Here is a 26,696-nt window from a genome sequence, read left to right on the forward strand (position 1 = left end):
GCTGGGGGCAGAGGGTGGTCTACAGCAGGCGGCAACAGTGAGAGACTTGTTTTTAGAGAGGTGGATTTAAAAAAAAAATTAAGTAGAAGTTCAAATTGTTTGGGTACAGACCCCGATAGTAGGACAGAACTCTGCAGGCTATCTTTGCAGTAAATTGCAACACCGCCCCCTTTGGCCATTCTATCTTGTCTGAAAATAGTAGTTTGGGATGAAGATTTCAGAATTTTTGGGGCTCTTCCTAAGCCAGGATTCAGACACAGCTAGAACATCCGGGTTGGCAGAGTGTGCTAAAGCAGTGAATAAAACAAACTTAGGGAGGAGGCTTCTAATGTTAACATGCATGAAACCAAGGCTATTACGGTTACAGAAGTCATCAAAAGAGAGCTCCTGGGGAATAGGAGTGGAGCTAGGCACTGCAGGGCCTGGATTCACTTCTACATCACCAGAGGAACAGAGGAGGAGTAGGATAAGGGTAAGGCTAAAAGCTATGAGAATTGGTCGTCGAGAACGTCCGGAACAGAGAGTAAAAGGAGGTTTCTGTGGGCGATAAAATAGCTTCAAGGCATAATGTACAGACAAAGGTATGGTAGGATGTGAATACAGTGGAGGTGAACCTAGATATTGAGTGATGATGAGAGAGATATTGTCTCTAGAAACATCATTGAAACCAGGTGATGTCATCGCATGTGTGGGTGGTGGAACTGAAAGGTTGGATAAGGTATAATGAGCAGGTTTAGAGGCTCTTCAGTGAAATAAGCCAATAAACACTAACCAGAATAGCAATGGACAAGGCATATTGACATTAAGGAGAGGCATGCTTAGTCGAGTGATCATAAGGGTCCAGTGAGTAGTGAGGTTGGTTGGGGTCACGGCAATTCAGAAAGCTAGCCGAGCCATCAGTAGCAAGCTAGCATAGGATGGAGGTCTGTTTTAAGCCACCTCGTGCGTTTCCGTCGGTAGATTAGTGGGGTTCCAAGTGGTAGATGGGATCAATCCAATTGGCAAAATAGATATAGTGACCCAAGAAAAATTATCCAATAGACCTATTCAGATAGCAGCCGATAAGAGAGCTAACGATTAGCGGGCTGCAGATGGCCGTTCAGGTAATGTCACTACGGAGGGGCCAGTTGGATAACTCCCTCGGGCAGATAACGTCAGTTTTCCACTCGTGAAGGCCCGGTTGGGCTCTGCATCGGCCGAATAGGTGGTTGTAGCCCAGGAGTGGAACTCTTCAGCTGGCTAGCTCCAGAATAATTGATGTTTGCTCCGGGATCGACGTAAGCCAATAGTCACATGGATAGCAGCTAGCTAGCTGGGAGATCCAGGTGTAAATGTCCAGAGCTTGCGGTTGAAATCCGGGGAAATGGAGAGAAAAATAGGTCCGGTATGTTCTGGTGTGAGTCGCTTTGTACAAAACTGCCGATAGCTTTTCGAGCTAAAGGATAGCTGATGACCACAAACCGTGGTTAGCTGAATACTAACATTAGCCAGTAAACTGGCTAGCTTCTGGCTAGCTTCTGGTTATTCTGGCTAGCTTCTGGCTAGCTTCTGGATAGCTTCTGTCTCGCTTCTGTCTCGCTTCTGGTTAGCTGCTGGCTAGCTTCTGTCTAGCTTCTGGTTAGCTTCTGGCTAGCTTCTGGTTAGCTTCTTGGCTAGCTTATGGCTAGCTTCTATTGTGGATTTCAGATTTGAGGTAAATAATACTGTTTTTAAATTGGTGAGGCGGATTGCAGGAGTGTTTTGAAGTTGACTTTTTGGAAAATAAAATATATGCGAAGAAAGATGTAACTATATATATAAACGAGACACAACAGGACGAGGACAAAGGACGTCTGACTGCTATGCCATCTTGGTTTAGAATGGCTGTGATAGGAGAAAACTGAGGATGGATCAGAAACATTTGAAACTCCGCAAAAAAATAAACTTCCCTTTTTCAGGACCCTGTCTTTCAAAGATAATTCATAAAAATCCAAGTAACTTCACAGATCTTCATTGTAAATGGTTTAAACACTGTTTCCCATGCTTGGTCAATGAACCATAAACAATTCATGTGGAAAGGTCATTAAGACACTAACAGCTTAGAGACAGTCGGCAATTAAGGTCACAGTTCTGAAAACTTAGGACACTAAAGAGGCCTTTCTACTGACTCTGAAAAACATCACAAGAAAGATGCCCAGGGTCCCTGCTCATCTGCGTGAATGTGCCTTAGGCATGAGGACTGCAGATGTGGCCGGGGCAATAAATTGCAATGTCCGTACTGTGAGATGCCTAGGATAGCGCTACAGGGAGACAGAATGGACAGCTGATCATCCTCGCAACAACACCTGCACAGGATCGGTACATCCGAACATCTATGGTGGCAAAATTGCAAGATTATGTTATAATGCTTTTATTGCATCAAATGGTTGTTTTATTTCAACAGAATAGACTATTCTTAACTATTGTGTGTGTGTTCTCCTGAGGATGGGCCTCTGGGAGATAACACTGACAGGAGATTTACAATGTCGTTTGGGTGATAACACCTAAAGAGCATTCCAGAGCATGGGTTAATGTTTTCTGTTTATACCGTACCAGGGAGAGATGGTTCCAGTTTGGAGTCGGAGGGCCAGACACTGGTCTATACAATGAAAACTGTTGACACAGCAGATACTGTCTGCTATGTATTATAGGTATCTTTCATACAGATCTTAACCTTGTGACCCATTCTATTTATCTGTTGTTCGTCATGTAGGTTGAAAGGGGTGTATCTTGGCTATAAAAGACCTTTGTACTTTTGTCTCGTTGCTCTCAACGGATCATCAGAGATGGTGATTCGTCGAACAGCCATCGCTATTGCAAAGTACTTACTATTAAAGATTTAGTTGAAGTACAACTCTGACTTGTGTGATAAGTTTGTCTCTCCTCATTTGATTGTAAAGAAATGAACCACCACACATCACATCTGTGATACAGGTACAGGATGGCAACAACAACTGCCCGAGTTACACCAGGAACGCATAATCCCTCCATCAGTGCTCAGACTGTCCGCAATAGGCTGAGAGAGGCTGGACTGGGGTCTTTTAGGCCTGTTGTAAGGCAGGTCCTCACCAGACATCACCAGAAACAACGTCGCCTATGGGCACAAACCCACCGTTGCTGGACCAGACAGGCTGGCAAAGGTGCTCTTCACTGACGAGCCGTGGTTTTGTCTCACCAGGGGTGATGGTCGGATTCGTGTTTATCGTCGAAGGAATGAGCGTTACACCGACGCCTGTACTCTGGATCGGGATCGATTTGGAGGGACCGTCATGGTCTGGGGCGGTGTGTCACAGCATCATCGGACTGAGCTTGTTGTCATTGCAGGCAATCTCAACCCTTCCTGTAGGCTCATCCTGACATGACCCTCCAGCATGACAATGCTACCAGTCATACTGCTCGTTCTGTATGTGATTTCCTACAAGACAGGAATGTCAGTGTTCTGCCATGGCCAGTGAAGAGCCCGGATCTCAATCCCATTGAGCACGCCTGGGACCTGTTGGATCGGAGGGTGAGGGCTAGGGCCATTCCCCCCAGAAATGTCCGGGAACTTGCAGATGCCTTGGTGGAAGAGTGGGGTAACATCTCACAGCAAGAACTGGCAAATCTGGTGCAGTCCATGAGGAGGAGATGCACTGCAGTACTTAATGCAGCTGGTGGCCACACCAGATACTGACTGTTACTTTTGATTTTGACTCCCCTTTGTTCAGGGACACATTCTTCAATTTCTGTAAGTCACATGTCTGTGGAACTTGTTCAGTTTATGTCTCAGTTGTTGAATCTGGTTATGTTTATACAAATATTTACACACGTTAAGTTTTCTGGAAAATAAACGTGTTGACAGTGAGAGGACGTTTATTTTTTTGCTGAGTTTAGTTGCTCCACAGTACTAACCTAATTGAGTGAACAGTGTGTGTGTGTGTGGGGGGGGGTCTACATACTGAAATAGCTGAATCAGCTCATCTGTAGCGGTGTCTGCAGTAGATACTTTTGTATATCTACTGTTTTTAACAACTGTAACAATGATACATATCCATTGGGGGTGGGGGCAGGGTAAATATCTGTTGGGGGAAGGGGGGGAGCAGGTAGCTGCCTAGTGGTAGCTATTCAGCAGCCTGGTGGTCTGGGGGTAAAAGCTATTGGCCAGTCTGACAGCTATAGAGCCTTGCGGTCAGTGGCTGAGTTGCCATGTCAGTATGTTCTCGATATTGTCATAAGCAAAACAAGCAGCATTTTCCTAAACAACCAGAAATGGTCAGACCTCAAACCATGTTCTGTTCACTTGGAAATAATCATTTGAGTCGCCAGAGACACAGGTGGACCTGCAAATGGAAAACAAATTGAGCAGTAGCACTATTGATATTTGTTTCTGCTCACACCGGGAAACCTTGAAATCCAATATTCTCAGGCACTCAAAATAGAGTGGTGAAGCAGCTACTAGAACTTGGTATTCTACAACCAACCTACTAGTGTTACCGACAAAACTCGTGGGTCCTTTTTATCACAAGTGTTGGACCATAGCAGTTTTTTTTGTTCATTTATGAGAATTTCACAGGAAGTACTGTATCTAAGTGATGACAATGATAATGCTGTGTGCTCACATATCGTGTGTGTGTGCTCCTGTTGTGTTACCATGGCAATTATGCATCCATATGACAATACAGTCTGTGGTCTGAGGAAGGACAGTAGTACTTTGCTGGCAGAGAATATTTGTGTCTCCCATGACCTGCAAACTATGAGGGGTGTACAGTCAAATCTGAGAGTGGGGATTTCTGGTTAAAATACAGTGGACATCTTCTTTACATTTCTTGATGAATCAGGTAAGTAATATAGCAACACATATGTAATTGTCATTAGTAGTCATAGTAATGGTATAGGGGTAATAAAGTAATAAAATAGTAGTCTTAGTAATAAACATCTCTGAGTTTGTCTAGTTGCAGGTTAAATAACTATGTATTTCTAATATTTGTCTTTCAACAAAAGCGTGAAAATGGGGTCCAAATAGACATTTGTCATTCTTCTGATTGTCTACCCCAGCAAAGTGGCAGAAGCTCAGGGAGAAGGTAGTAAAATATTTTCAGCAGTTTATCCTTATGTAGTTCATTTGTAATGTTACACTATCATCAATTTTGTGACAAACAGCTCTTCTTTCAGTTTCCCCACAGGGAGTGAAGGCTGATGTTGTTATCCTGATGGATGAATCTACTAGCATACAACATATAGACTTTATGATGATGAAGAGATTTCTGGATATCCTGGTGCACTCTTTGTTTGTGGGCACCGACCATATCAGAATCAGTCTGATGAAGTTTAGTGCATCACCAGAAGTTGTGTTCAGGCTCAATGATCATATGAATAGAAGTGAAATCCTGAAGGGTATTTACTCCGTTGTACAAACGGGAGGTGACGCATATACTGGAAAGGCCCTGAGACTTATGATGGCTCTGGTTAAGAAGGTTAAAGGCAGCAGGGCAAGTGAGGGTGTTCCACAAATTGGAATTGTCATCACAGATGGAGAATCCACTGATCCCTATGACATGGAAGTGTCAGCACATCTTCTAAGGAAACATGGTGTTTCTCTCATGGGCATTGGTATTCAAGGCGCTTCAATCCAGAGAATGCATTCCTTTTATTAAAAGAATGAACACCGAACAAACGAACAAAATAACAACCGAAACGTGAAGCTATACAATATAGTGCTGACAGGCCACTACACATAGACAAGATCCCACACCAGAAAGGGGGGGGGGCATGCCTAAATATGATCCCCAATCTGATTGGTAACCATATCAGACCAACGTAGACATACAAAACCCCTAGACATACAAAACCCCTAGACATACAAAAACCCTAGACATACAAAAAAAACTTGACATACAAAAACCTAGAATACCCACCCTAGTCACACCCTGACCTAACCAAACTATATATAGAAAACAGAGATATCTAAGGTCAGGGCGTGACATATTACAACATAAAACCATACATTATGTTTTAAACAATTAGGTAGACTTGTAATTCATGTTTGTTCTGCCGGTCTGTTCCCAGGGAGCATCCATCGATATCATGATTATTCTGGATGACAGATCCCAGAGCATCATGCATCAGGAGTTTGAGCTTATCAAAGACTTCCTCTGATCACTGCTGCACTGCTTCTACCTGGGGCAGGACCAGGTTCGAGTGGGTCTGGTTCCATATAGTCAACACAGTGACACGGTAGCGTTCAACCTCAGCACTCCCCTAAACAACAGGGAGTGTCAGGATTTGGCCAGGGTTGTTCCGTTTTTTGGTCACTAGATGCCCCCATTGTGCCTTTTGACCTTTTGTTTTCCCTTGATCCCCATTATTATTTGCACCTGTGCCTCGTTTCCCCTGATTGTATTTAAACCCTTTGTTTTCCTCTGTTCTTTGCTCTGTGTTTGTATGTTAGCACCCAGCCCTAGTACTCTGTGAACTCTTGTTGATCCCGGTGGACTCTCTTGTGGAATTCTGTTTTTTTGTTCTTGTTTGTTTGTTTTTTGAGTATCTTTTGAGGCTTTTTGTGCTTTACCTTCCACCTTGTGGATTTACCTTTTTTGTCTTGGAGGATTACCTTTGTTCTGGTAGGATTCCTTTTCAGGTTGTGGAGTTACATGTTTTCCTGAAGAACTTCACTTTTTACTTCATTAAATACACCGTCTCAAGTACTGCTGTGTCTGCCCCATCTTCTGGGTTCTGCCGACTATTCGTGGCTCAGTTGGTTCGACCACAGACACTGACCCACACCTGGAGATGATGAGTGAGCTCCTCAGGGAGTAGAGGGAGGGTGTCAGAGGAGAATCGGTGACTAAGGTTGGGTTGGTCATTATGGGCAGTGAGCTCCATGAGAATGTGAGAGCGTCATTGGAAGAGCTCAAGAATCATGTGTCTCTTTATGCTATCGGGGGCGCCAATGCTTCACTGATGGGTCTGGACAAGATCACTGGCTGTCGCGAAAATGTGTTCTTCGTCCAGAAATTCTCAGGCCTGTAGGAGATCTCTGAACGTATCAGCCAGGAGATCTGTAGCTCAGCAGAGGACAGGTCGTCCATGTACCACCACCAGGTAACCTGCCCTCGTTATCTTGTCTTTGTCCACAGCACCCAATTACTTCCAATGAAGAACTGAGTGTCATCATCATGTCTCCCATAAACCCATGTTCATTTTGATTCAATCACTCTCCTGGTTTTTAGTGATTTAGCCCAATCTCTGCCAACATACAGTATGTAGTTTTTCTTCTCACAGGTCTAAAGAATAGTAAGGTGACAGACAGCCAGGTCACTCTCTACAGGGGCCAGTCTCTTTCTGCTCTCTGTCCCTATGACCAGAGGTACAAGGAGGATGTGAAATACTGGTGCAGAATGAAGGGAGAGTTAGACTGCACTGCCATAGTGCGTACTGACTTTGCTTTGCGATGAGGGGATGTGTCCATCACAGATGACCCCAGCCAGCATGTCTTCACTGTGACCATGCAGAACCTACAGACTCAGGACACAGGGGAGTATGTGTGTGCTGTGGACAATGGAAGAAACAATGGAAGCATCTCTGTCACTGACTGTCACTGCAGGTGATATACTATTTATCATAGTCCTGCTTTGTCATGGTTGGATTTTAGCTGAGCTTTCAAAAACAAAATGTCATTAACATCTCTGCAGGGTGAATTCCATTTCAATTGCAGTCAATTCAGGAAGTACACTGAAATTCCATCATCAAAGCAATAGTAATCATCATAATCAATGCTGCTCCTGAGTGGCGCAGCGGTCTAAGGCCTCAGTGCAAGAGGCTACAGTCCCTGGTTCCAATCCAGCCGTGATTGTGAGTCCCACTGGGCGGTGCACATTCGGCCCATCATCATCCGGGGCAGGCCGGGGCAGGCCGTCATTGTAAATAACAATTTGTTCTTTTAACTGACGTGCCTAGTTAAATAAAGGTTAAATAAAAAAAAATGGAAAATTGGAATTGGAGTTTGCAAGTAGCCTGCCTGAACAGCAGCAACATCCTCCTTAACAGTTACAGAAACGTTTTACTGGCTATGACTGTGAGATGTTGATTATCTACTGTAATGGAATGCACTGACTGTAAATAGTAAGGGCTCTATTCAATAAATATGTAAAGCTATTCAGATTCCGTGATAGAAATGTAAAGGTAATTTCCGATTGAGCCGACATACAGTAGGCAGCGTTTAATCTGAAGGTAGTCTCTGATAAAGCGGGAACATTGCCTTTAAATTTCAATCATGCTGTAAAGCTGAACTTCCGCAATGCAGATTGAATAGAGCCCCAAGACACTCTGAACAAGTGTCTGCTAAATTACCAAAATGTAAATGTATATGTGAAAATGAACATACCAAAATTAACTGCAAAATTAACTGCTTGAATGGGTATGAATTATTGGCTTTAATAATACTCAGCAATAATACTCAGCATCCTTTGCAATTGTTCATTTTTACATTACTACATTTATATGTAGTTCATTTAGCAGATGCTCTCAGATGAGCGCATCATAGTGCCAACAGATTTCTGATACCAATGTAGGGTGAAAGGGGGCCACAGAAGTATCTTGTTACAGAATACATTGGAGTCTAGTTCAGCCCAGTGAATTATAAATGACAAAACACTCTGAAGTCATTTAAATGTAACAGATATACTGCCCACCTCTGAATATACATTTAATTCACCCCAACCCTGGATCTCTGTGATGCGCGAGAATGAGCTTGCTTTGTCTGTTTTGTTTCTGTTTCCATATTCCAGGCTTCCCAGATGTGTCGGTGAGGAGCAACATGGTGTCTGGTAGGGAGGGGAACAGCACCACAGCCGAGTGTCTCTACAGTGACATGGATGACAGTGAGAAGATGTGGTGTTGGAATGGGAAACCTGCAGGGAACTGGAGCTCCCGCTTGACTGCAGAGGGAGAGCGGGCGTCTCAGGATCGCATGGATATGATCATCACTACATGGAGACGCACCTTCACTGTGACGATGAGACATCTGGAGATGAACGATAACGACTGGTACTGGTGCATAGCAGGAGACAAGCAGATCCCGGTGTACATCTCAGTCCTCAATGCATCTAACGCATGTAAGCTGATTCATTATCACTCACATTTAAGGCTTTGTAGCCCCCTTCAGAATCCAAATAATGCAGACAAAAGACCATTGTACCTTGTACATCTTTCATTTTCAAGAGACATTTATTGAAACAAGGGAATAATTATAATTATAATAACAATAATAATCATACTTGTTTATATTTCATTTACAAGTGCTCTGCATGTGATGCTTGCTACACAAATCAATGATTCAAATGTCCTTCCCCTCACAGCAATATCTCCTCCAACCATGAATCTGATTACTTTCCCTTTGGTCTTGACTCTGAGAGCAACGGAGGATGATAACTCAAGGTGGTGGTGAAACTATTGCTTTTTTTTATTCATTAGTGTAGATATACTGTAACAGATAAGCTAATTTTGATTTTTTTTTTTAGTTGGGACTGGGAGAGATCTGGATATTCTGCTGAAAGGTGCTGTTGGCCTGGTATTTTTTGGCATGCAACATCCCAGCAGCTCTGGTGATGAGAGACTACCAAAGTAAGTGCTATGTATTTTTATCACTTAAATCGTTGAGTCCAAATATCTTATGAAAATGACCATGTATGATTAGATTATACTTTATTTAACACACTATGTCAACTCTAAGGAAAACAGGAAACAGGTAAATCAACGTCTCTGCATTTGTATTTATTCTTCATTTAATGTACAAAATTAACGGAACATGACAATGTGTGTCATTTTAATCGTTTTAATCCCCCTCACCTAGGGATGCAGTCTGTCTTAGGATCCATTCGATCATCTCAGTCTCCAGTATGTCAGGTTTTTGAAATGTTTATAGCTCTTTCAGTTCTGTTATAAAGATACAAACCTTACCTAAAGATGAATGCTAATTGTACAATAATGTGTGGTCACATTGCTTTTTCCTGAACTTTTAATTCAGTTATTGATTTGTTTGGGAACGTTAGTTAATTACACATGATATCTATTTGTGTGTATGTGAGCTCTTATGATGACAATTCATTTGAATGGTTTGCAGCCACAACAGAATAATCTATTGAAATGGTTTAATGTTTCATGCATTTTTTCTCTGTTCTGTCTAATTGTATGTTATTACTACAATACATGTACTGTACATGTGATTATTTCGGTTGATATTAAAGCAAACTTACAGTAATGTTTATGATCCAAATGTATTTTTAGGCTCTTTTAATTGATATCATTGATCTTGATTTATCACCAGCTCAGTCATCTCTCCTTCCACAAGTCTGATATCTGACAGGAGAGAAGAGAGAGACAAGTCAAGGGATGAGGTAGCTTTATAACAGTGATCAAATGGTCAGGTTAAAAAAAGGAAACAGTATGTTCCCAAGAAAACACACTAAAAATGTATTTATTAATTTTGGAGCCGAAAGAGAAATGATAAAGTTGAAGGAGGAGCGCACTTACTATTCGTGGAAGATCTATAGATGTTAACTGCAGCCATAACAACAATAACCATCAACACCATGGCCAACACAATGAGAATAGGAGCATGCCAGGGCAGGTTTCTAAAATGGAAAATAACATAAAATCATGATCAAAGAATGGTAACAAAAAGAAAAGTTGTAATTTGAGGAAGCAGCACAAGTTAGAAACCGTAACTTGACTCACATGTAAATCAACTTTCATACAGAGGGTGACATCTTGTGGCAAAGCATAGAAGTAATGCAGCAAAAATAGTGAACTTTTAATAGAATTCTTTGAGTAATCAATCAAAACATACCTGATTTTCTTGTTAGAAGATGTAGATTCGGTAGAAGGACAGCATGTAGGTTGTGCTGTTGATAGTGAAGAAGTCAGTGTGGAAGAATGGATTGTGATGTATGGAACTGAGACGGATGGATATGGAGTTGCAGAGCCATATGAGGATGTTGTCAGAGCAGAGTCTACTGTGGCGGAAGGGTTTGTCTTTGGGGCAGAGGTAGCTGTGGAGTCTCTGAATGTCGAGAAAGCGGAGTGTAACATGGGCAGCGTTGGAGTAGTCACTGCTTCTGTGGAAGGAAACATGGGTAGGAAGTCAGAAATGAAACAAAAAAATAAACTTATTTTGCTACTGCAAATATCAACTTCAATGTTGGTGTTTTCAGTATAACAATGAAGAACATGAAGAAAAAAAGCTTCAACAGAATACAACAGCACAAGCATAATGTGGTGCAAACAAACTACAGTGTAACAGTGCTTCACTCTACCAGCATTAACTGACCTGCAGTGTTCCTGTGTGCTGTGGATCTCTGAGTGACATTGATATGAACTGCAGCCTGTAGGTCTCCAACAGAGCACCAATACCAGCCAGCATCTTTCTTCTCTAGTTCTTTCATTGTCACATTGAACACTCCCCTCTTGCCATCAATGATCACAACAGATGCATTCTGGCTAGTATCTGTCTGTGTCTGACAGGAATGCCGGTCCCCACTCCTGCACCACTTCTTCTCTTTGCCTCTGAGTGGGTCACTGTAGAGACACTGTACACTGACACTGCCCCCCTCCTCAACAGATACCAGCTCATCAACCACTGACAGATCAGGAGAGCCTGATGGAAAAGATACAATATTATTACTGATGTAATGTGCTACCTTTCCGCAGACTTTTTACAGAAATTCTGCAATGCAAAAACTAGTGTAAGGTCAAAAATGTACATTCAAGTGGAGCTTACCTTGGGTGACTGTGAGGTCCACGGAAACCTTGACATCCGGCTTGCCTATCGCACCCACTTTCAGAGCACACCAGTACCTGTTGGTGTCAGTCTCCTGTAGGTTCTTCATGGTCACAGTGAAGACCAGCTCCTCTGGGATGTCTGTGATTGACATGCCTCCTTTGCTCCGCCGTGGGTCGGTGCTTGCCATCACTCTACATAAGGCCCAGGTTCTGCCCTTACACCAGTATTTGACATGGTCTCTGAACATGCGGTGGTAGTGGCAGGGGATCGTGATGGCTCCGCCACTCTTTGCAGTACTTTTTGTCACCGTCCACAGGCTGTTGCAACCTGTGTTGAATGAATAGATAGTAGACTGCTCAGTGCCATCCATTTCAAATATATTTGTGAAAGCTGTATTAGAATAAGCTGGATAATGGTTTATTCTGTCTATTGAAAAGCTCAAATATCAAATATTTGTTTGTATCGCTAAAAACACGATTTATGAGTATAATACAATTTTTACTCAAAAGAAAAGGGGGGATATCGGGTGGACAGTGAGGTATTAAGACACCACAGGCCAATAAAACATTGCACAACAATTTCCTTTTTCTTCACAGTATGCTAATACTGCTTCCTCTAATACAAGAGAACAGTATTGAATGTAGCACCTATTTCTAAAACATAGATTATTTTTCACTATATGTCGGCCTATATTTTGTTGTTTAGGGATTGCAATATTTAGAAATGACCAAGGCAATTCTTTAAGGGCTTTTAATGCAATTACCACACCCAAGACTTAAAAACACTTTAGAATCTGATTAACTATCAAAAGTTAGAGACCCCCAAGACATCCATCAACATACAAGTATAATACATATTCATTGTAAATGAGAGGCTCACCTGGTGGTCCATGGACAAAGACAAGGATGAGAAGATAAAGGGGAACCATGTGTACTTATTTGTTCTAATTGTGTCAATATCAATGTTTAGTCTTCTCTCTTCTTAGTCAAATAGACGTGTACAGCATGTCAAAGTAATATGTAAATGTGTGAGCTGGTGCAATCCGCATCAGTGTGTCTGCTCACAGTGTCTCCTAGTAAATCAATCTGAACATATCAGAGGGCATGATTGCATTTGCAAGAACATTGACTCTCACTTCCTAATCAGTGCGTCAGACACACAATGAAACTTCCTATGAGTAACAGGTCCGTGCGTTATAGTAACCCGTTACTGTGCAACGCTGTACTGGAATGTCTACATGTGTTCACAAGTGTTGCAACTTACAATTGCCACAGTTTGTTTGGTCAGAGTGAGGTTAGAAGATTATCAAGTTAGTCAATGGACAACCACCAATGGAAGTCTGTCTAAATCACATCACAATGAAAAATAATTTTATTTTAGTGTATTGGGAACTGAATTAGATGATTTCACTTAATGATGATCCAATTCATACCACTGTAATATAACTAATGTTGTGTTATTGCAATTTATTATAATTCATAATAAGTTGTTAATTCACCTACTACTCACATTCATCATCATATCTGTACTTCTACAGATGGAGGTTCATTACAACTTTACTCTAATGTTGATTTTCTAAGTTTCATTCCTGGTTGAGCCTTTTCCCACAGTTAGAGCGGACGAGTGTTTTGGTTCCACTGTGACTGAGGAGATGGGTTTTCAGGTGAGCCGCTCTGATGAAACTCTGAGCAACACTGACAGCATTGACACGTATTCTTCCTTGTGTGGCTCTGCTAGTGGCGTTTAAAATCTCCCCTTTGACATTTTCTGTGCTGGAGGTGACTCCCTGTTGCAACTTGTATGAATGCAGATTGATTTTGATAGACTTTATGTGCGACTGCTCTTCTCTTTTATTCACCTTGAAATCCCCATTATAGATGGCGATGAGGATGGGATGCTAAGGTTTTTGCCAGTGCTCGGTGCTCGGCAACGCTTCAGAATTAGCTTTCTGGAGGTGAGTCAAACGTGTTCTCCTCTTTTGTGGAGCATTCCGTGCATGGTTTCTCTCACTGAGAGGTTGTCTTCCCTTGGTACAGTGCCTTCAGAGAATATTCATATCCCTTGACTTATTCCACATTTTGTTGCGTTATACAGCCTGAATTCAAAATGGATTATTTTTTTCCCTCACGCATCTACGCACCATACCCCATAATGACAAAGTGAAAACATATTTTTTGAAAATGTTAATCGTGTGAATAACCATCTACATACATATTCACACCCCTGAGTCAATACTTTTGAGAAGCACCTTTGGCAGCAATTACAGCTGTGAGTCTTTCTGGGTAAGAAATACTAAGAGCATCCACTCCTGGATTGTGCAACATTTGCCCATTATTGTTTTCAAAAAATTGGTCGTTGATCATTTCTAGACAACCATTTTCAGGTCTTGCCATAGATGTTCAAGTAGATTAAGTCAAAACTGTAACTCGGGGCTTCCCGAGTGGCACAGCGGTCTAAGGCACTGCATCACAGTGCTAGCTGTACCACTAGAGATTCTGAGTCCAGCCTCTGTCGCAGCCGGCCGCGACCAGGAGACCCATGGGGCGGCGCACAATTGGCTCAGCGTCGTCCGGGTTAGTGGAGGGCTTGTCCTTAGAATACTTATTGACTCAAGACATTACAGCATTTAACTTGTAAAAAATGTGAGAAAAAAAAATCTAATTTAATATTATTGGGTATTGTGTAGGCCAGTGACCAACAATCTAAATTTTATAAATTTTAAGTTCAGGCTGTAATACAACAAAATGTGGAAAAAGTCAAGGGGTGTGAATACTTTCTGAAGGCACTGAGCCATTGTTGCTTCTAGACATTTCCACTTCACAATAACAGCCCTTAAAGTTGACCGGGGCAGCTCAAGCTGGGCAGAAATTTGACGAACTGACTTGTTGGAAAGGTGGCACATCACTGAGCTCTTCAATAAGGCCATTCTGCTGCCAATGTTTGACTGTGGAGATTGCATGGCTGTGTGCTCAATTTTATACACTTGTCAGCAACGCGTGTGGCTGAAATAGCCAAATCCACTAATTTGAAGGGGTGTCCACATACACTATATATACAAAAGTATGTAGATTTTGGTATAAAGAGCCTCGTTGTATCATCAAGTAGTAATATTGGTCTTTAATATTGGTCTTGTTGTAGTCAACTTGGTTAAAAATGTATACTAGTATCAGACACCAATGGACTTTCTGTACCGTGGCAGTCTGAACAAAGTCAGGAATTCTGTAAGTACAAGGTCAGCAGAGTGGAAAACCAAATCAGCTGTGTGTGGTTTGTGCGGTGGAGCTGCAAAACTAAATCTTTAAAACTCAAGTGACATCTGCCTTGGCGGTGTTGGCCTGGTGGAAAAGTAACCAATCAGATTACTGACCACACAATTGCTAGAGCTCTCCGGGACTAGCGATTAGCAACCACCGGCTGATCTCCTTTGTGACACTGCTATACAAAAAAGATGTGTTACTGTGTGTATTTTGTGTAGCAGGGTTAGTGAAATCTTGTTCAGATTAGTTTTAAAAAGTCAGCCACAAAGAGCCTGTGTTCAGTGTCACGTTGTTGGTTCAGTTTAGTGACTAAGGTTGAGAAGCCCTGGGGGTGGCACGACCACTCGATCTGGTTCTGTGAAACCAGACAAGGGGGGGAGCACCGGCCCGTTCAAGGTAGAATTGTGATTACTTCACTTCAACAAGCCGTATACATCTCTAGGAGGTGCAATCTGCTGGGTTCTCTCTCTAATCTCAACACTGATGGTCACAATTGTGAATTCTGTGAGTTCCGCTGTCAGGGACCAGGGTTTAGCAACCCTCGGTCTCCTTTTTGATACTGCTTTGCAACGCTTGCAGTTAGCCACTGATTCCTTCCAAACCAATCATCGTTGAATTTGCGATTTCCAACTTGTGTCATGTTTATGTCCAATGGCCGATGAGCACCAATAAGTTTTATCTATACTTTCTCCTCATATGACAAGTAGATTTTCAACTTGATTCATGATGACTGCTTGTCTAGCTTGCTAACTAAGATTTTGAAAGCATAATGTTGACATGATCAATCCAATCAAAGCTTCGGTAGATATAACGTGATTTGACGTAATTGTATCTGTGGCCAAACTTCTTGGATGGGGACTTCTAATGTAAATCTATGGCAGCACCCAAGGGGCTTGAATTTCCGAGCTCTCCTTGTAGATTTTGTGGTGACGTAGTGACCCCATGAGTGACAGAACACTGAGCCAATCACAGCACAAGTAGAGGACATTACCAACCCCTACGCTCTGTACTTTACGCTGCCTGCCCCACCACCACAGAAAGCACTGAGCTAGGCTGAAACACCTGCATTTTGGAGCTGCCTTACTCAAGAAAGCAAAAAAAGAGACCATGTTTGTATGAGGCTTTATTAACTTGTTGTTCTTTTACATTGTTTGCGAACTGATATGTGACACGTATTAATGCCAAAATAACATGCAAAACCGTCAACAACAATAACAAAAAATATATATTTGTATTTTTTTGCTAAACAGGTAGGCTCTACCCCACATGCCCTGAATGATGGGTTGCCACTGGTCTACTTTTGGAACTATGGTTCTATATTTGTGACTTGCCTTTCACCATCCCCTGTTAGATGTCTGCTTCTTTTGTCATGGTAGAACAAAGTTACAAAAACATGGCGAAAAGATGGTGGTATGTGAAGGGCCAGCCGTGCGAATGGCTGGAGCTTTTGGTCTAAATATAAGATTAGGTTGAGAAGGCAGTCGTGTTGCAATGTGACATTTCTCTGACAGGACAATAAATACTTTTTTTTTCTCTCAAAAAAAACAAGAGTATGTGAAGCCCTTGAGTTGCCTGACAAATTTCATGACTGTGATTGAGTAGTTCAAGTGATAGTTACTAAGTTTTTCATTTGGTGAACATTGATACATGGCTGATGTATTTTATAGTTACATATTAATAAAAAAATAACAGACATTTATAATATAGCAAATAAAGAATATCCAACAGAGATTGGTAATTCTACAGTAAAACTTAAGACTAAAATACAAACTATGCCTTCCAATAATGAGAAAGTAAAGGGTGCTGTGTCCTCCCTGTGAACAAAAGTGTTTCATTTTTAAAAACCTGTTGGGAGCCACACTTGGGGCTCCAGGTTAAAGTAAATGAAAATAGGAGTATGTGTAATTTGAGACACTTATTGGATAATCCTGGAGTATGGAATGTTTTACTTTTAGGTGGACAAATTAAATAGAAATTGTAACTAATGTGACTTTTTGTTTGGTAAAAAGGCTTTCATTATAAATAAGAATTTGTTCTTGACCTGCCTGGTAAAATAAAATAAAACAGACAGCTCAGCACTGTGTACTTAAAATGTAATATATGCTGTATTTGTTTATCCTGAAGGAGATATACAAATATGATATTACATTTCCATTCACATTTTAGTCATCTAGCAGATGCGCTTATCCAGAGAGACGTACAGTGCTGAGTACATACATTTTCATATTTTTTCGTAGCGGTCCCCAGTGTGAAACCCACAACCCTGGCTTTGCAAGCGCCATGCTCTACCAACTGAGCCACACAGAACCATATCTAATGAAAGGGGGCTTAACCTCATTCAAAACCAAGGGGGAAAATAAAATCAATGGGGGATCTGACAGTTCCAGTGGGAATGGTAGATCATTTTGTTGTGAGACAAGAGTATAACTATGCCTGTGTTTAATCAAAAACGGAGACACGTGTTGATGACTAATCATGTGTGTCTTGTTAAAAAGTGTCAAGAATGTACTTGTGGTAATATGTATTTGTAATGGCCTAATTAATCTTATTTCCTCGAGGTGATGGCCATACAGTCCCCAGAGGGTACCTATATGCATCCGATTCATTTGACCAGATCAGTGCAAGACCCCAGCCTCTCTAACCAGCTGAAAAACAGCCTCCACAACTGCCCTGTCTCTCAACTACTGGGCTGAGCGAAGCAACCTGTGTACAGCATCTGAGCTATCAATGCATGCGTCCTGAGACTAAGCACGTGTAGCAGGCATGGGGAGATCTTATCGAAACTTCTATCATGCTACTGGTTGTTGTTGTTGTTTAAATGGCAGGTTGATTGTGGGGGTCTACACACTGAAATTTGTAGTAATCTATATGCATTAAGGCATCTGTGGTCATAGGGCGCGACACGTATGTTTACGTCTGTTTGACCAAAGGGGGGACTGTAAAGGGAAAATGAATTGATCAATTATTTTCCAGTATTTGATTTACTGATTATATTAATTGGTATGTAATAAGCATGATTATATGTGTGGGAAGACATTTCCCTTATTAGTCTAGAATTATCTGTTGGAACTAAGTAAAGATGTTCATACTTTTGACCTATTTAACTACCAATATCAAATGTCTGCCAGTGTTGAATGTTATGGTTAAAGTTTGAGTCGAGGGCACACATCTTTGACACTTTGCGATTCTGTAGCAGATGATATTGTGACTTCCTTCAAGCCTCTCAGGCTGGTGTTTATAGGACATTAGGTGCTGTGTGAACGATTTCTCCCCTGTACGTGTCAACTGATGTATGGTATGGTCTTTGAAAAATCAAAAACAATTGTCACACAGAGCACTGAAAATACTTTTTTCCTTTGTGTGTTTTCTGTTGTGCTTTGATAGCATCTAGCTGGCCAGAGGACTTCTTACACCTGCGGATATTATAGGGTCTATGTCCAGTGTGGGTCTTCTTATGTGTCAACTGATGTCTCTTAAAATCTCTGGAAAAGCAAAAACATTTATCACATTGAGAGCATTTATATGGTCTTCCTGTGTGGATCATTTCATGTCTAATCCGTTGGGATCGTTCTCCAAATCCTTTCCCACACTCAAAGCATTTATATGGTCTCTCCCCAGTGTGAGTCCTTCTGTGTGTTTTAAGTGATTCAGCGCAGACATAGCTCTTCCCACAGTCTACACAATGATAGGGTTTCTCCCCTGTGTGAGTCCTCTGATGCGTTTGCATGACATATTTATTGTAGAAGCTTTTGCCACATTGCGGGCAGGTGGCTGGGGTCAGCTGTAAACTGTTTTCTTTTTTTGCTATGATTTTCCCAGACTTCAACATTGCGATGTACTCTTTGGGGTGGTCCCTCTTGAGGTGCCCATGGAAAAAGCGCTCTATGGTGAAGCCGAGGGCACATTGGGGGCAAGGATAGAAGGACGACACACCTTTAGAGTCACCTAAAGGAAAGAGGAAAAACAAAATGAATTGCAGTTCTATTTCAATAAAGAGCCGTAGCTAATGAGCTAATGAAACACAATCATATGTCTACACATTAACTGCAATCCACTCCACCTATGTTACACACTGATATCAACATTATTCGCTTTTTCATCTGTACCTGGTGCAGTCCCTTGATCCAATGATGTCCTGCTGCAATCTTCAATCTTCAATCCTACTGAAACGTCATGCTCATCGTATTCACAGTCCTTTGAAGCAGAGATGAGGGTGAATTCAGTTGAGTCCGAAAGTCAGTTACCTTCAACAATTGGCTAAATACTAACTAGACCCAGCACTCAAGCTAGTATCTGCTCAAGAAAGCTATGCTTCGTGTTTGTGAAATCTTAACTTTATTATGAAGCATTAGGCTTAAAAAGCGACTGAATGCACCGATTGCACGTTTTTCTGTTGCTCGTGAAGAAAAACAAAATTTCAGTCTTGGGGGTGTGGTTCAATGTGGCAGATACTGGGTGTTTGTCCCCCATGAGACACCATAGGTACAAAGCTAGTACCACTTCCTCAAAACAGTCAGAATGAATCTAAGATAACTTATGAAATCAAGTTTTACAGAGGAGGTTTTAGTGGCACAATTTTACATCTAGCTAAGGTGTTTGGTGCAGTATAGATTAAGTTTGACAAAAGAAATGTTGCTTAATGCATGTTTCACCATCCAAGTATTATTTCATATCTACAGGAGTGCAAGTCACACCATGGAACGGACCGTAGCGATATGTTGGCACATGAGAATTATTCGAACATTGCAAATATGAGTAAATTCTGGCAATCTATCCATTCTGGCTATTGCTCGCAACCTGAGACATAAAACATATAGGAGAGCACACAGGCTGTCGACAATTCCTTTGCCTAAATGGATAATGGAAACACTTGAATCACTTCATTTTTATTCGACACTAGGCTTTTGGAAAAAAAAATCTTTTTTAGATGCGATTTCATTATGTCCAGCTGTTTTTAATCAACACAAGACAGTTCAATGGAATTTTCTATGTGAACTTTCTAAATGTCAACAGTATAAGTTAATGACAAAATAGCTAGAGTCTGTGTGCTCTGCCGTACAATTGGATATGGCTCAATCACCGCAGTTCTTTATCCCACGTTAGTGAGCATTGTTGAAATCAAAACCCAACCCAAATCTCAAATCTCACAAAACTCAGTATTGGAAGATACTGACTTTGCAATTTTTTGTCCATTTTGGCAATGGAATAAATGTTCCTGACTAATCTCTATGTCACATATGCTGTTTTCAATGAGAGAAGTTGGTTCTCGAGTTCAGATCTGGTTTAAGTTTAGACATTTTCGCTATACCTATAGCCTACTTATTGTATGTCAGTAGCACACTCCAAATGCAGTCACATAGTGTCAGAACACATGACGGTTGAAGGCTCGTTTTGTGGTTTGGTGTACACAGCTTATAATAGGTAGGGTAAAGAATGTTCAAAACTAGTGGAACAAAAAAACGTTCAGTTTGACCATACAAAACATCTCAAAGTGTCTATTTCACTGTTATTAAATGCTTAAACTCACCCGCACATTATCACCTTCCATCTCACTGTCCTCCGTATCATCTGTATCCGAGTATGATGGTGGTGTTTCCAACGGCTCCCAAGGCACTGACACTTTCACAATATTCTCATCTTCATTCTCTTCTTCCTTCACTGTAATTAAGGTAACCTCCTCTTCATCTGCTGGCAGAAGGGAGCATTCTTCAGACTCCTCTTTGACTGGGGCTGGTGAAGGCAGCACCTTACACAGAGAAAACATCATTCATTCAGTATCAAGCTTATACCATAAAATGTTGATGTTAGCTAAAGGGCAATTCCATAGTAACGGAATGATGATGAGACTCCAGGCATTAAAGATATACATGCATGTACAATTATATTCCTATTCCTGGATTATTTTACTTCTGATGCCTTGCATTTTTTTTTCTGTCGAAAACCTTCATAAAAGACATTGGGTAAAGGTAAATTAACTTACAAATATAATTGTATGTATATCTATACATCAGCTATTGTAAAAAAGGGCTTTATAAATACATTTGATTGACGCCATTTTCATGTATTTGGTGATAAAAGCTTGACGCCCATTCAAAAACAGTATGAGACTGCACCAGGAAGCAGGCGGGACTTTTATAGGGTATAACTCCTGGCTTTGCAAAGTGTTGAGGAGCTACTTACCTTGCCTTTAGGTCCACGCTCTTGCTCTGCGACTCCATGGACGTCTGAAACTGTTTCAAAGGAAGGATCTTGTCCATCAGTGTCCTCTTTTTTAAAAACCTGTGACGTTTCAACTCCTAATGGCACAGCTGAAATCTGACATTCTTCCGCCTCCTCTTTAACCTCACTCCAATGCAATGATTGATCCTAGAACAGACAACGGTTGGTGTTAGAATAAACCATAGATCAATAAAACATCTAGTTGATTATTTTAGATATTGTATAATTCAATTGTTTCTCATTTTGAAGAATGGATCAAATTTGGCTCAACCTACAAAAAGCTCTTCTGTCTGACCAATATTTCCATATCTCACATACTGATCCATTGGATCCAATTTTCAGCAGATGATGATCAGACTCGTGACCTGTCAATAACAAAATAAACCACCCAAATGTTGAGTTAGATCAAAAGGCTTAACAACAAAGCCAAAATAAAAGGCAACAATGGCGATGTTAGCTAAAGGGCAATTCCATAGTAACGGAATGATGATGAGACTCAGATTTTTCACTTGAAATGTACATCAAACAAAACAAATTAATTGCAAGTTAAGTTTAAGTCAATGTGTTTTTGTAAAATCTTCAATGCTAAACATTGCATTCACAATGCTAAGAGGACTAGGCCCACCAAATAAGTTGAGTGAACTGGCAAAAGAGTTGATTCCTCATTCAAAGTCAAGGCCAGTGTGAATAAAATGAATAACAGTGAAGAAATCAAAACTATGAAATAACATATGGAATCATGTAGTAATGAAAAAAGTGTTAAATCAAAATATATTTTATATTTGAGATTCTTCAAAGTAGCCACCCTTTGCCTTGATGACAGCTTTGCACATTCTTGGCATTCTCAACCAGCTTCATAAGGCAATTACCTGGAATGCATTTCAATTAACAGGAGTGTCTTGTTAAAAGTTCATTTGTTAAACATATTTCCATCTTAATGCGTTTGAGCCAATCAGTTGTGTTGTGACATGGTAGGGGTGGTATACAGAAGATAGCCCTATTTGGTAAAAAAAACAAGTCCATATTATGACAAGAACAGCACAAATAAGCAAAAAGAAATGACAGTCCATCATTACTTTAAGACAGGAAGAGCAGCCGATTCGGAAAATGTCAAGAACTTTGAAAGTTTATTCAAGTACAGTTGGAAAAACCATCACGCGCTATGATGAAACTGGCCCTCATGAGGACCGCCAAAGGAAAGGAAGACCCAAAGTTACCTCTGATGCAGAGGATAAGATCATTAGAGTTACCAGCCTTGCAGCCCAAATAAATGCTTCACAGAGTTCAAGTAACAGACACATTTCAACATCAACTGTTCAGAGAAGACTGTGTCAATAAGGCCTTCATGGTCGAATTGCTGCAAAGAAACCACTACTAAAGGACACCAATCATAAGAAGAGACTTGCTTGGTCTGATGAGTTCAAATTTGAGATTTTTGGTCCCAATTGCTATGTCTTTGTGAGACGCAGTGTAGGTGAACGGATGATCTCTGCGTGTGTGGTTCCCACCGTGAAGCGTGTGTGATGGTGCTTTGCTGGTGACACCGTCTGTGATTTATTTAGAATTCAAGGCACAATTAACCAACATGGCTACCACAGCATTCTGCAGCAATACACCATCCCATCTGGTTTGTGCTTAGTGGGACTATCACTTGTTTTTAAAAAGGACAATGATCAAACACACTGCCAGGCTGTGTAAGGGCTATAAGACAAATAAGGAGAGTGATGGAGTGATGGATGTTGGGCGTCAGGCCTGGCTCACAGTTGGCGTTCCAATTCATCCCAAAGGCATTCGATTCGATTGGGTTGTGGTCAGGGCTCTGTGCAGGCCATTCATGTTCTTCCACACCGATCTCGACAAACCATTTCTGTACGGAGATCGCTTTTTGCACGGGGGGCATTGTCATGCTGAAACAGGAAAGGGCTTTCCCCAAACTGTTGCCACAAAGTTAGAAGCACAGAACATTCTAGAATTTCATTGTTTACTGTTGCGTTAAGATTTCCCTTTACTGGCTCCAAGGGGTCTAGCCCAAACCATGAAAAACAGCCCCCAGACCATTATTCCTCCTCCACCAAACTTTACCGTTAGCACTAGGCATTGGGGCAGGTAGCGTTCTTCTGTCATTCACCAAACCCAGATTTGTCCGTCAAGACTGCCAGATGGTGAAGTGTGATTTATCACTCCAGAGAACGCATTTCCACTGCTCCAGAGTCCAAAGTTGGCAAGCTTTACACCACTACAGCCGACGCTTGGCATTGCGCATGGTGATCTTAGGCTTCTGTGCGGCTACTCGGCCATGCAAACCCATTTCATGAAGCTCCTGAAGAACAGTTATTTTGCTGACATTGCTTCCAGGGGCAGTTTGGAACTCGGTAGTGAGTGTTGCAACCGAGGACAGACGATTTTTACACACTCCACGCTTCAGCACTCATCAGTCACATTCTCTGAGCTTGTGTCCTACCACTACACGGCTGAGCCGTTGTTGCTCCTAGATGTTTCCACAGCACTTACAGTTGCCCGGGTAGCTATAGCAGGGCAGAAATTTGATGAACTGACTTGTTGAAAAGATGGCATCCTATGACAGTGCCATGATGAAAGTCACTGAGCTCTTCGGTAGGGCCATTCTACTGCCAATGTTTGTCTATGGAGATTGCATGGCGGTGTGCTCGATTTTATACAACTAGCAACAGCTGAAATAGCCAAATCCACTATTTGAAGGGGTGTCCACATGTAGTGTATATAGTATACACAAGTTCATTGAGGGTTGTCTGTTAGAAGAGCGCAAACGGTACATGTCGCTGCTGTTATTGTCTCAGTTCCAATAATTTCAATATCGATGTGAGTGATTCATTTGCGCGCGCTACTAATTATACAGTAGAACAAGCTAATCAATTCCAGAATTGAGTGACCATTTGGTAAATATTGGTGCGTATGCAGTATCTAAAATACAAATTTAGCAAGATACAAGTCATCTGAAAACGTGTGTTCCGAATAACTTATGCATTGGTCTTAAAAATATCACGACTTGTTTCAGCATATTGATTATGAATTTAAAAAACAGTTTTGATACTCGGCCATATCAAAAAGCCCTAAATTGCCCTAACTAACGTTAGCTAACGTTAACCTAGCTAGCTATTGTAGATACATAGTTCTAGATGGCTTTTATAGTTAATGTTAGCTACACACCCAACGTATCAAATGGCAATATTATAAAACTCATATGTTTAGAAAAATATATATGCAGAAAATATATTTACCTGTCTGTAGCTAGCTACATGGACGCTTTTCAGAATTATCTGTGAGGGTCGGGTAAAAGCGGTTATGTCTAGAAGGGATACAGTTTTCGTCAAAATTGAATTTTCGTAAGTAGAGTTTAGGGGAATTTACGCAGCAGGTTATGAGAATTAGAGTAGCACGTTATGGTCATTAGATTAAGGTTAGGAAAATAGTTGGGGTTAGCTAAAATGCAAAAATATGTACGTCAATTCGACACAAATCTGTATCCCATCTAGACAGGGCCGGGTAAAACAGATATCTGTGTATAATGACGAGATGCTCATGTCTCCGCCCTAACAATGGAAGTTGGTTGTCCGAAAGTCGTGAAGGAAGGCGACAAGCTTAGATCCAAAATAAGCCCATAGAAACGCATTGTGCTTTTTTTGGACAGACGTTGGCGAGAGTGAAACCTCTCGCTTTGCCTCTTCCTCTCGGAGGAAAAGTTTATTATTTACATACGGAGACACGAGAAGACCAAATACCACCGAGTTTGAAAATACTTTCCTATTTTACTGCCAAGTGCTATGCATACATGAAAGTGAATGCTACTGCCCTACGTTTGTCATAGAACGAAAAGGACCGTCGAATGATTTAACTAGAGACCAATGTACGAAGAAGAACATACTTATAGGGGGTATTTTATTACATTATATATACACTGAACAAAAATATAAACGCAACATGTAAAGTGTTGGTCCCATGTGTTTTGAGCTGAAATGAAATATCCCAGAAATGTTCCATATGCACAAAAATCTTATTTTTATCAAATTTGGTGCACACATTTGTTTACATCCCTGTTAGTGAGCATGTTTCCTTTGCCAAGATAATCCATCCTCCTGACAGGTGTGGTATTTCAAGAAGCTGATTAAACAGCATGATCATTACACAGGAGCACCTTGTGCTGGGGACAATAAAAGGCCACTCTGAAATTTGCAGTTTTGTCACACAACACACTGCGACAGATGTCTTAAGTTTTGAGGGAGCGTGCAATTGGTATGCTGACTGTAGAAATGTTCAACAGAGCTATTGCCAGAGAATGTAATGTTTATTTATCTACCATAACGTAATTTGAGAGAATTGGGCAGTACGTCCAACCAGCCTCACAACCGCAGACCACATATATGCAGTCATGTGAGATAACGGTTTGCTGATGTCGACGTTGTGAACAGTGTGCCCCATGGTGGTGGACGGGTTAGGGTATGGGCAGGTATAAGCTACGGACAACAAACCCAATTGCCTTTTATAAATGGCAATTTGAATGCACAGAGATACCGTGATGAGATCCTGAGGACCATTGTCATGCCATTCATCCGCCGCCATCACCTCATGTTTCAGCATGATAATGCACGGCCCCATGTCACAAGGATATGTACACAATTGCTGGAAGCTGAAAATGTCCCAGTTCTTCTATAGCTTGCATACTCACCTCACGTCACCCATTGAGCATGTTTGGGATGCACTGGATCGACGTGTACGACAGTGTTTCCGCCAATATCCAGCAACTTTGCACAGCCACTGAAGGGGAGTGGGACAACATTCCACAATCAACAGCCTGATCAACTCTATGCAAATGAGATGTGTCGCACTGCATAATGCAAATGGTGTTCACACCAGATACTGACTGTTTTTCTGTTCCACCTACCCCACATTTTCCAGGAATCATCTTATCGTGTTACTGAATGTATCCAGAGTATTTTCAGATTTTCTAATCAACAAATGTGGCATAAACTACAGTAGAATGCATGTAAAATCAACAGTGTAAGGTTTGGATTCAGTGTACACACATTTGGTCTAATAATTTTCCCATAATTTCCAAACTGTGCCTTATCAATCGCTACCATGGTTATGCAAATGCTTTTCATACTTATTCTGTAAGAACCATTTCAGTTTAGCCTTATACATATAGGCCAATTCCCATATAAAGAGTTCATATGTATTTTTAACACTATAATTTGTTTGTGAGCATGATAGCTGTACTTTTTAATTGACGCAGCTTGTTTGCCATCAGCCAATCGGCATATCTCAACAAGTTCAAAACACGTGAATGCATCCAACTTGTATTTACGACTTCACAACTGATAATTACCACCTTCCCACTTGGTTATGAGCACAGCACAAGGTCAACTTTGGATAGATAGTTGATAACCCATTGGGCTGTGCACAATAAC

At 41.2% G+C, this 26,696-nt stretch overlaps 3 protein-coding genes across 5 annotated transcripts; 1 reads left to right on the top strand and 2 right to left on the bottom strand.

Annotated features, from left to right (window-relative positions):
* Positions 1 to 6,861: 6,861 nt before the first annotated feature.
* On the top strand, positions 6,862 to 9,485 carry LOC124038659 (polymeric immunoglobulin receptor-like). Its single transcript, XM_046354763.1, has 4 exons — positions 6,862 to 7,018; positions 7,453 to 7,590; positions 8,784 to 9,110; positions 9,354 to 9,485. The coding sequence occupies exons 1-4, from the start codon at positions 6,862 to 6,864 to the stop codon at positions 9,440 to 9,442; spliced, it is 711 nt and encodes a 236-aa protein (XP_046210719.1). The 3' UTR covers positions 9,443 to 9,485.
* On the bottom strand, positions 9,191 to 12,861 carry LOC124037078 (CMRF35-like molecule 8). Of its 2 annotated transcripts, none has more exons than XM_046351718.1 (6): positions 12,656 to 12,861; positions 11,774 to 12,103; positions 11,324 to 11,650; positions 10,844 to 11,108; positions 10,528 to 10,628; positions 9,191 to 10,353 (listed from the first exon to the last, which is right to left on the bottom strand). In XM_046351718.1, the coding sequence occupies exons 1-6, from the start codon at positions 12,702 to 12,704 to the stop codon at positions 10,298 to 10,300; spliced, it is 1,128 nt and encodes a 375-aa protein (XP_046207674.1). In that variant the 5' UTR covers positions 12,705 to 12,861; the 3' UTR covers positions 9,191 to 10,297. The 2 variants fall into 2 exon arrangements, with proteins under 2 accessions (XP_046207674.1, XP_046207673.1); XM_046351717.1 differs by having other exon boundaries at positions 10,844 to 11,111.
* A 3,275-nt stretch (positions 12,862 to 16,136) lies between these two features.
* On the bottom strand, positions 16,137 to 24,916 carry LOC124037799 (zinc finger protein 774-like). 2 transcript variants are annotated; one of them, XM_046352872.1, is made up of 6 exons: positions 24,510 to 24,916; positions 21,567 to 21,617; positions 21,214 to 21,399; positions 20,561 to 20,779; positions 19,140 to 19,227; positions 16,137 to 18,978 (listed from the first exon to the last, which is right to left on the bottom strand). In XM_046352872.1, exons 2-6 carry the CDS (start codon positions 21,576 to 21,578, stop codon positions 18,359 to 18,361), a joined length of 1,125 nt encoding a protein of 374 aa, XP_046208828.1. In that variant the 5' UTR covers positions 21,579 to 21,617; positions 24,510 to 24,916; the 3' UTR covers positions 16,137 to 18,358. The 2 variants fall into 2 exon arrangements, with proteins under 2 accessions (XP_046208828.1, XP_046208827.1); XM_046352871.1 differs by having other exon boundaries at positions 21,528 to 21,617; positions 24,510 to 24,915.
* Between the last annotated feature and the right edge of the window lie 1,780 nt (positions 24,917 to 26,696).

Source organism: Oncorhynchus gorbuscha, linkage group LG06 (genome assembly GCF_021184085.1).
Source record: "Oncorhynchus gorbuscha isolate QuinsamMale2020 ecotype Even-year linkage group LG06, OgorEven_v1.0, whole genome shotgun sequence".
NCBI lineage: Eukaryota > Metazoa > Chordata > Actinopteri > Salmoniformes > Salmonidae > Oncorhynchus > Oncorhynchus gorbuscha.

Bases quoted from the DNA above. Each gene is read 5' to 3' on its own strand.
- LOC124038659 (XM_046354763.1), top strand. From the start codon at position 6,862: ATGGGCAGTGAGCTCCATGAGAATGTGAGAGCGTCATTGGAAGAGCTC. The intron at 7,019-7,452 runs GCCTGTAGGAGA...CTTTGCGATGAG, and splicing joins CTTCGTCCAGAAATTCTCAG to GGGATGTGTCCATCACAGAT. The intron at 9,111-9,353 runs GTAAGCTGATTC...TTCCCCTCACAG, and splicing joins CCTCAATGCATCTAACGCAT to CAATATCTCCTCCAACCATG.
- LOC124037078 (XM_046351717.1), bottom strand. From the start codon at position 12,704: ATGGTTCCCCTTTATCTTCTCATCCTTGTCTTTGTCCATGGACCACCA. The intron at 12,104-12,655 runs GTGAGCCTCTCA...CATTCAACACAG, and splicing joins CTTTGTCCATGGACCACCAG to GTTGCAACAGCCTGTGGACG. The intron at 10,629-10,843 runs GTATGTTTTGAT...TTTCCATTTTAG, and splicing joins TCTTCTAACAAGAAAATCAG to AAACCTGCCCTGGCATGCTC.
- LOC124037799 (XM_046352871.1), bottom strand. From the start codon at position 21,578: ATGGATCAGTATGTGAGATATGGAAATATTGGTCAGACAGAAGAGCTT. The intron at 21,400-21,527 runs GTAGGTTGAGCC...TGTCTGTTCTAG, and splicing joins GTCAGACAGAAGAGCTTTTT to GATCAATCATTGCATTGGAG. The intron at 19,228-20,560 runs GTGAGTTTAAGC...TCTGCTTCAAAG, and splicing joins TGGAAGGTGATAATGTGCGG to GACTGTGAATACGATGAGCA.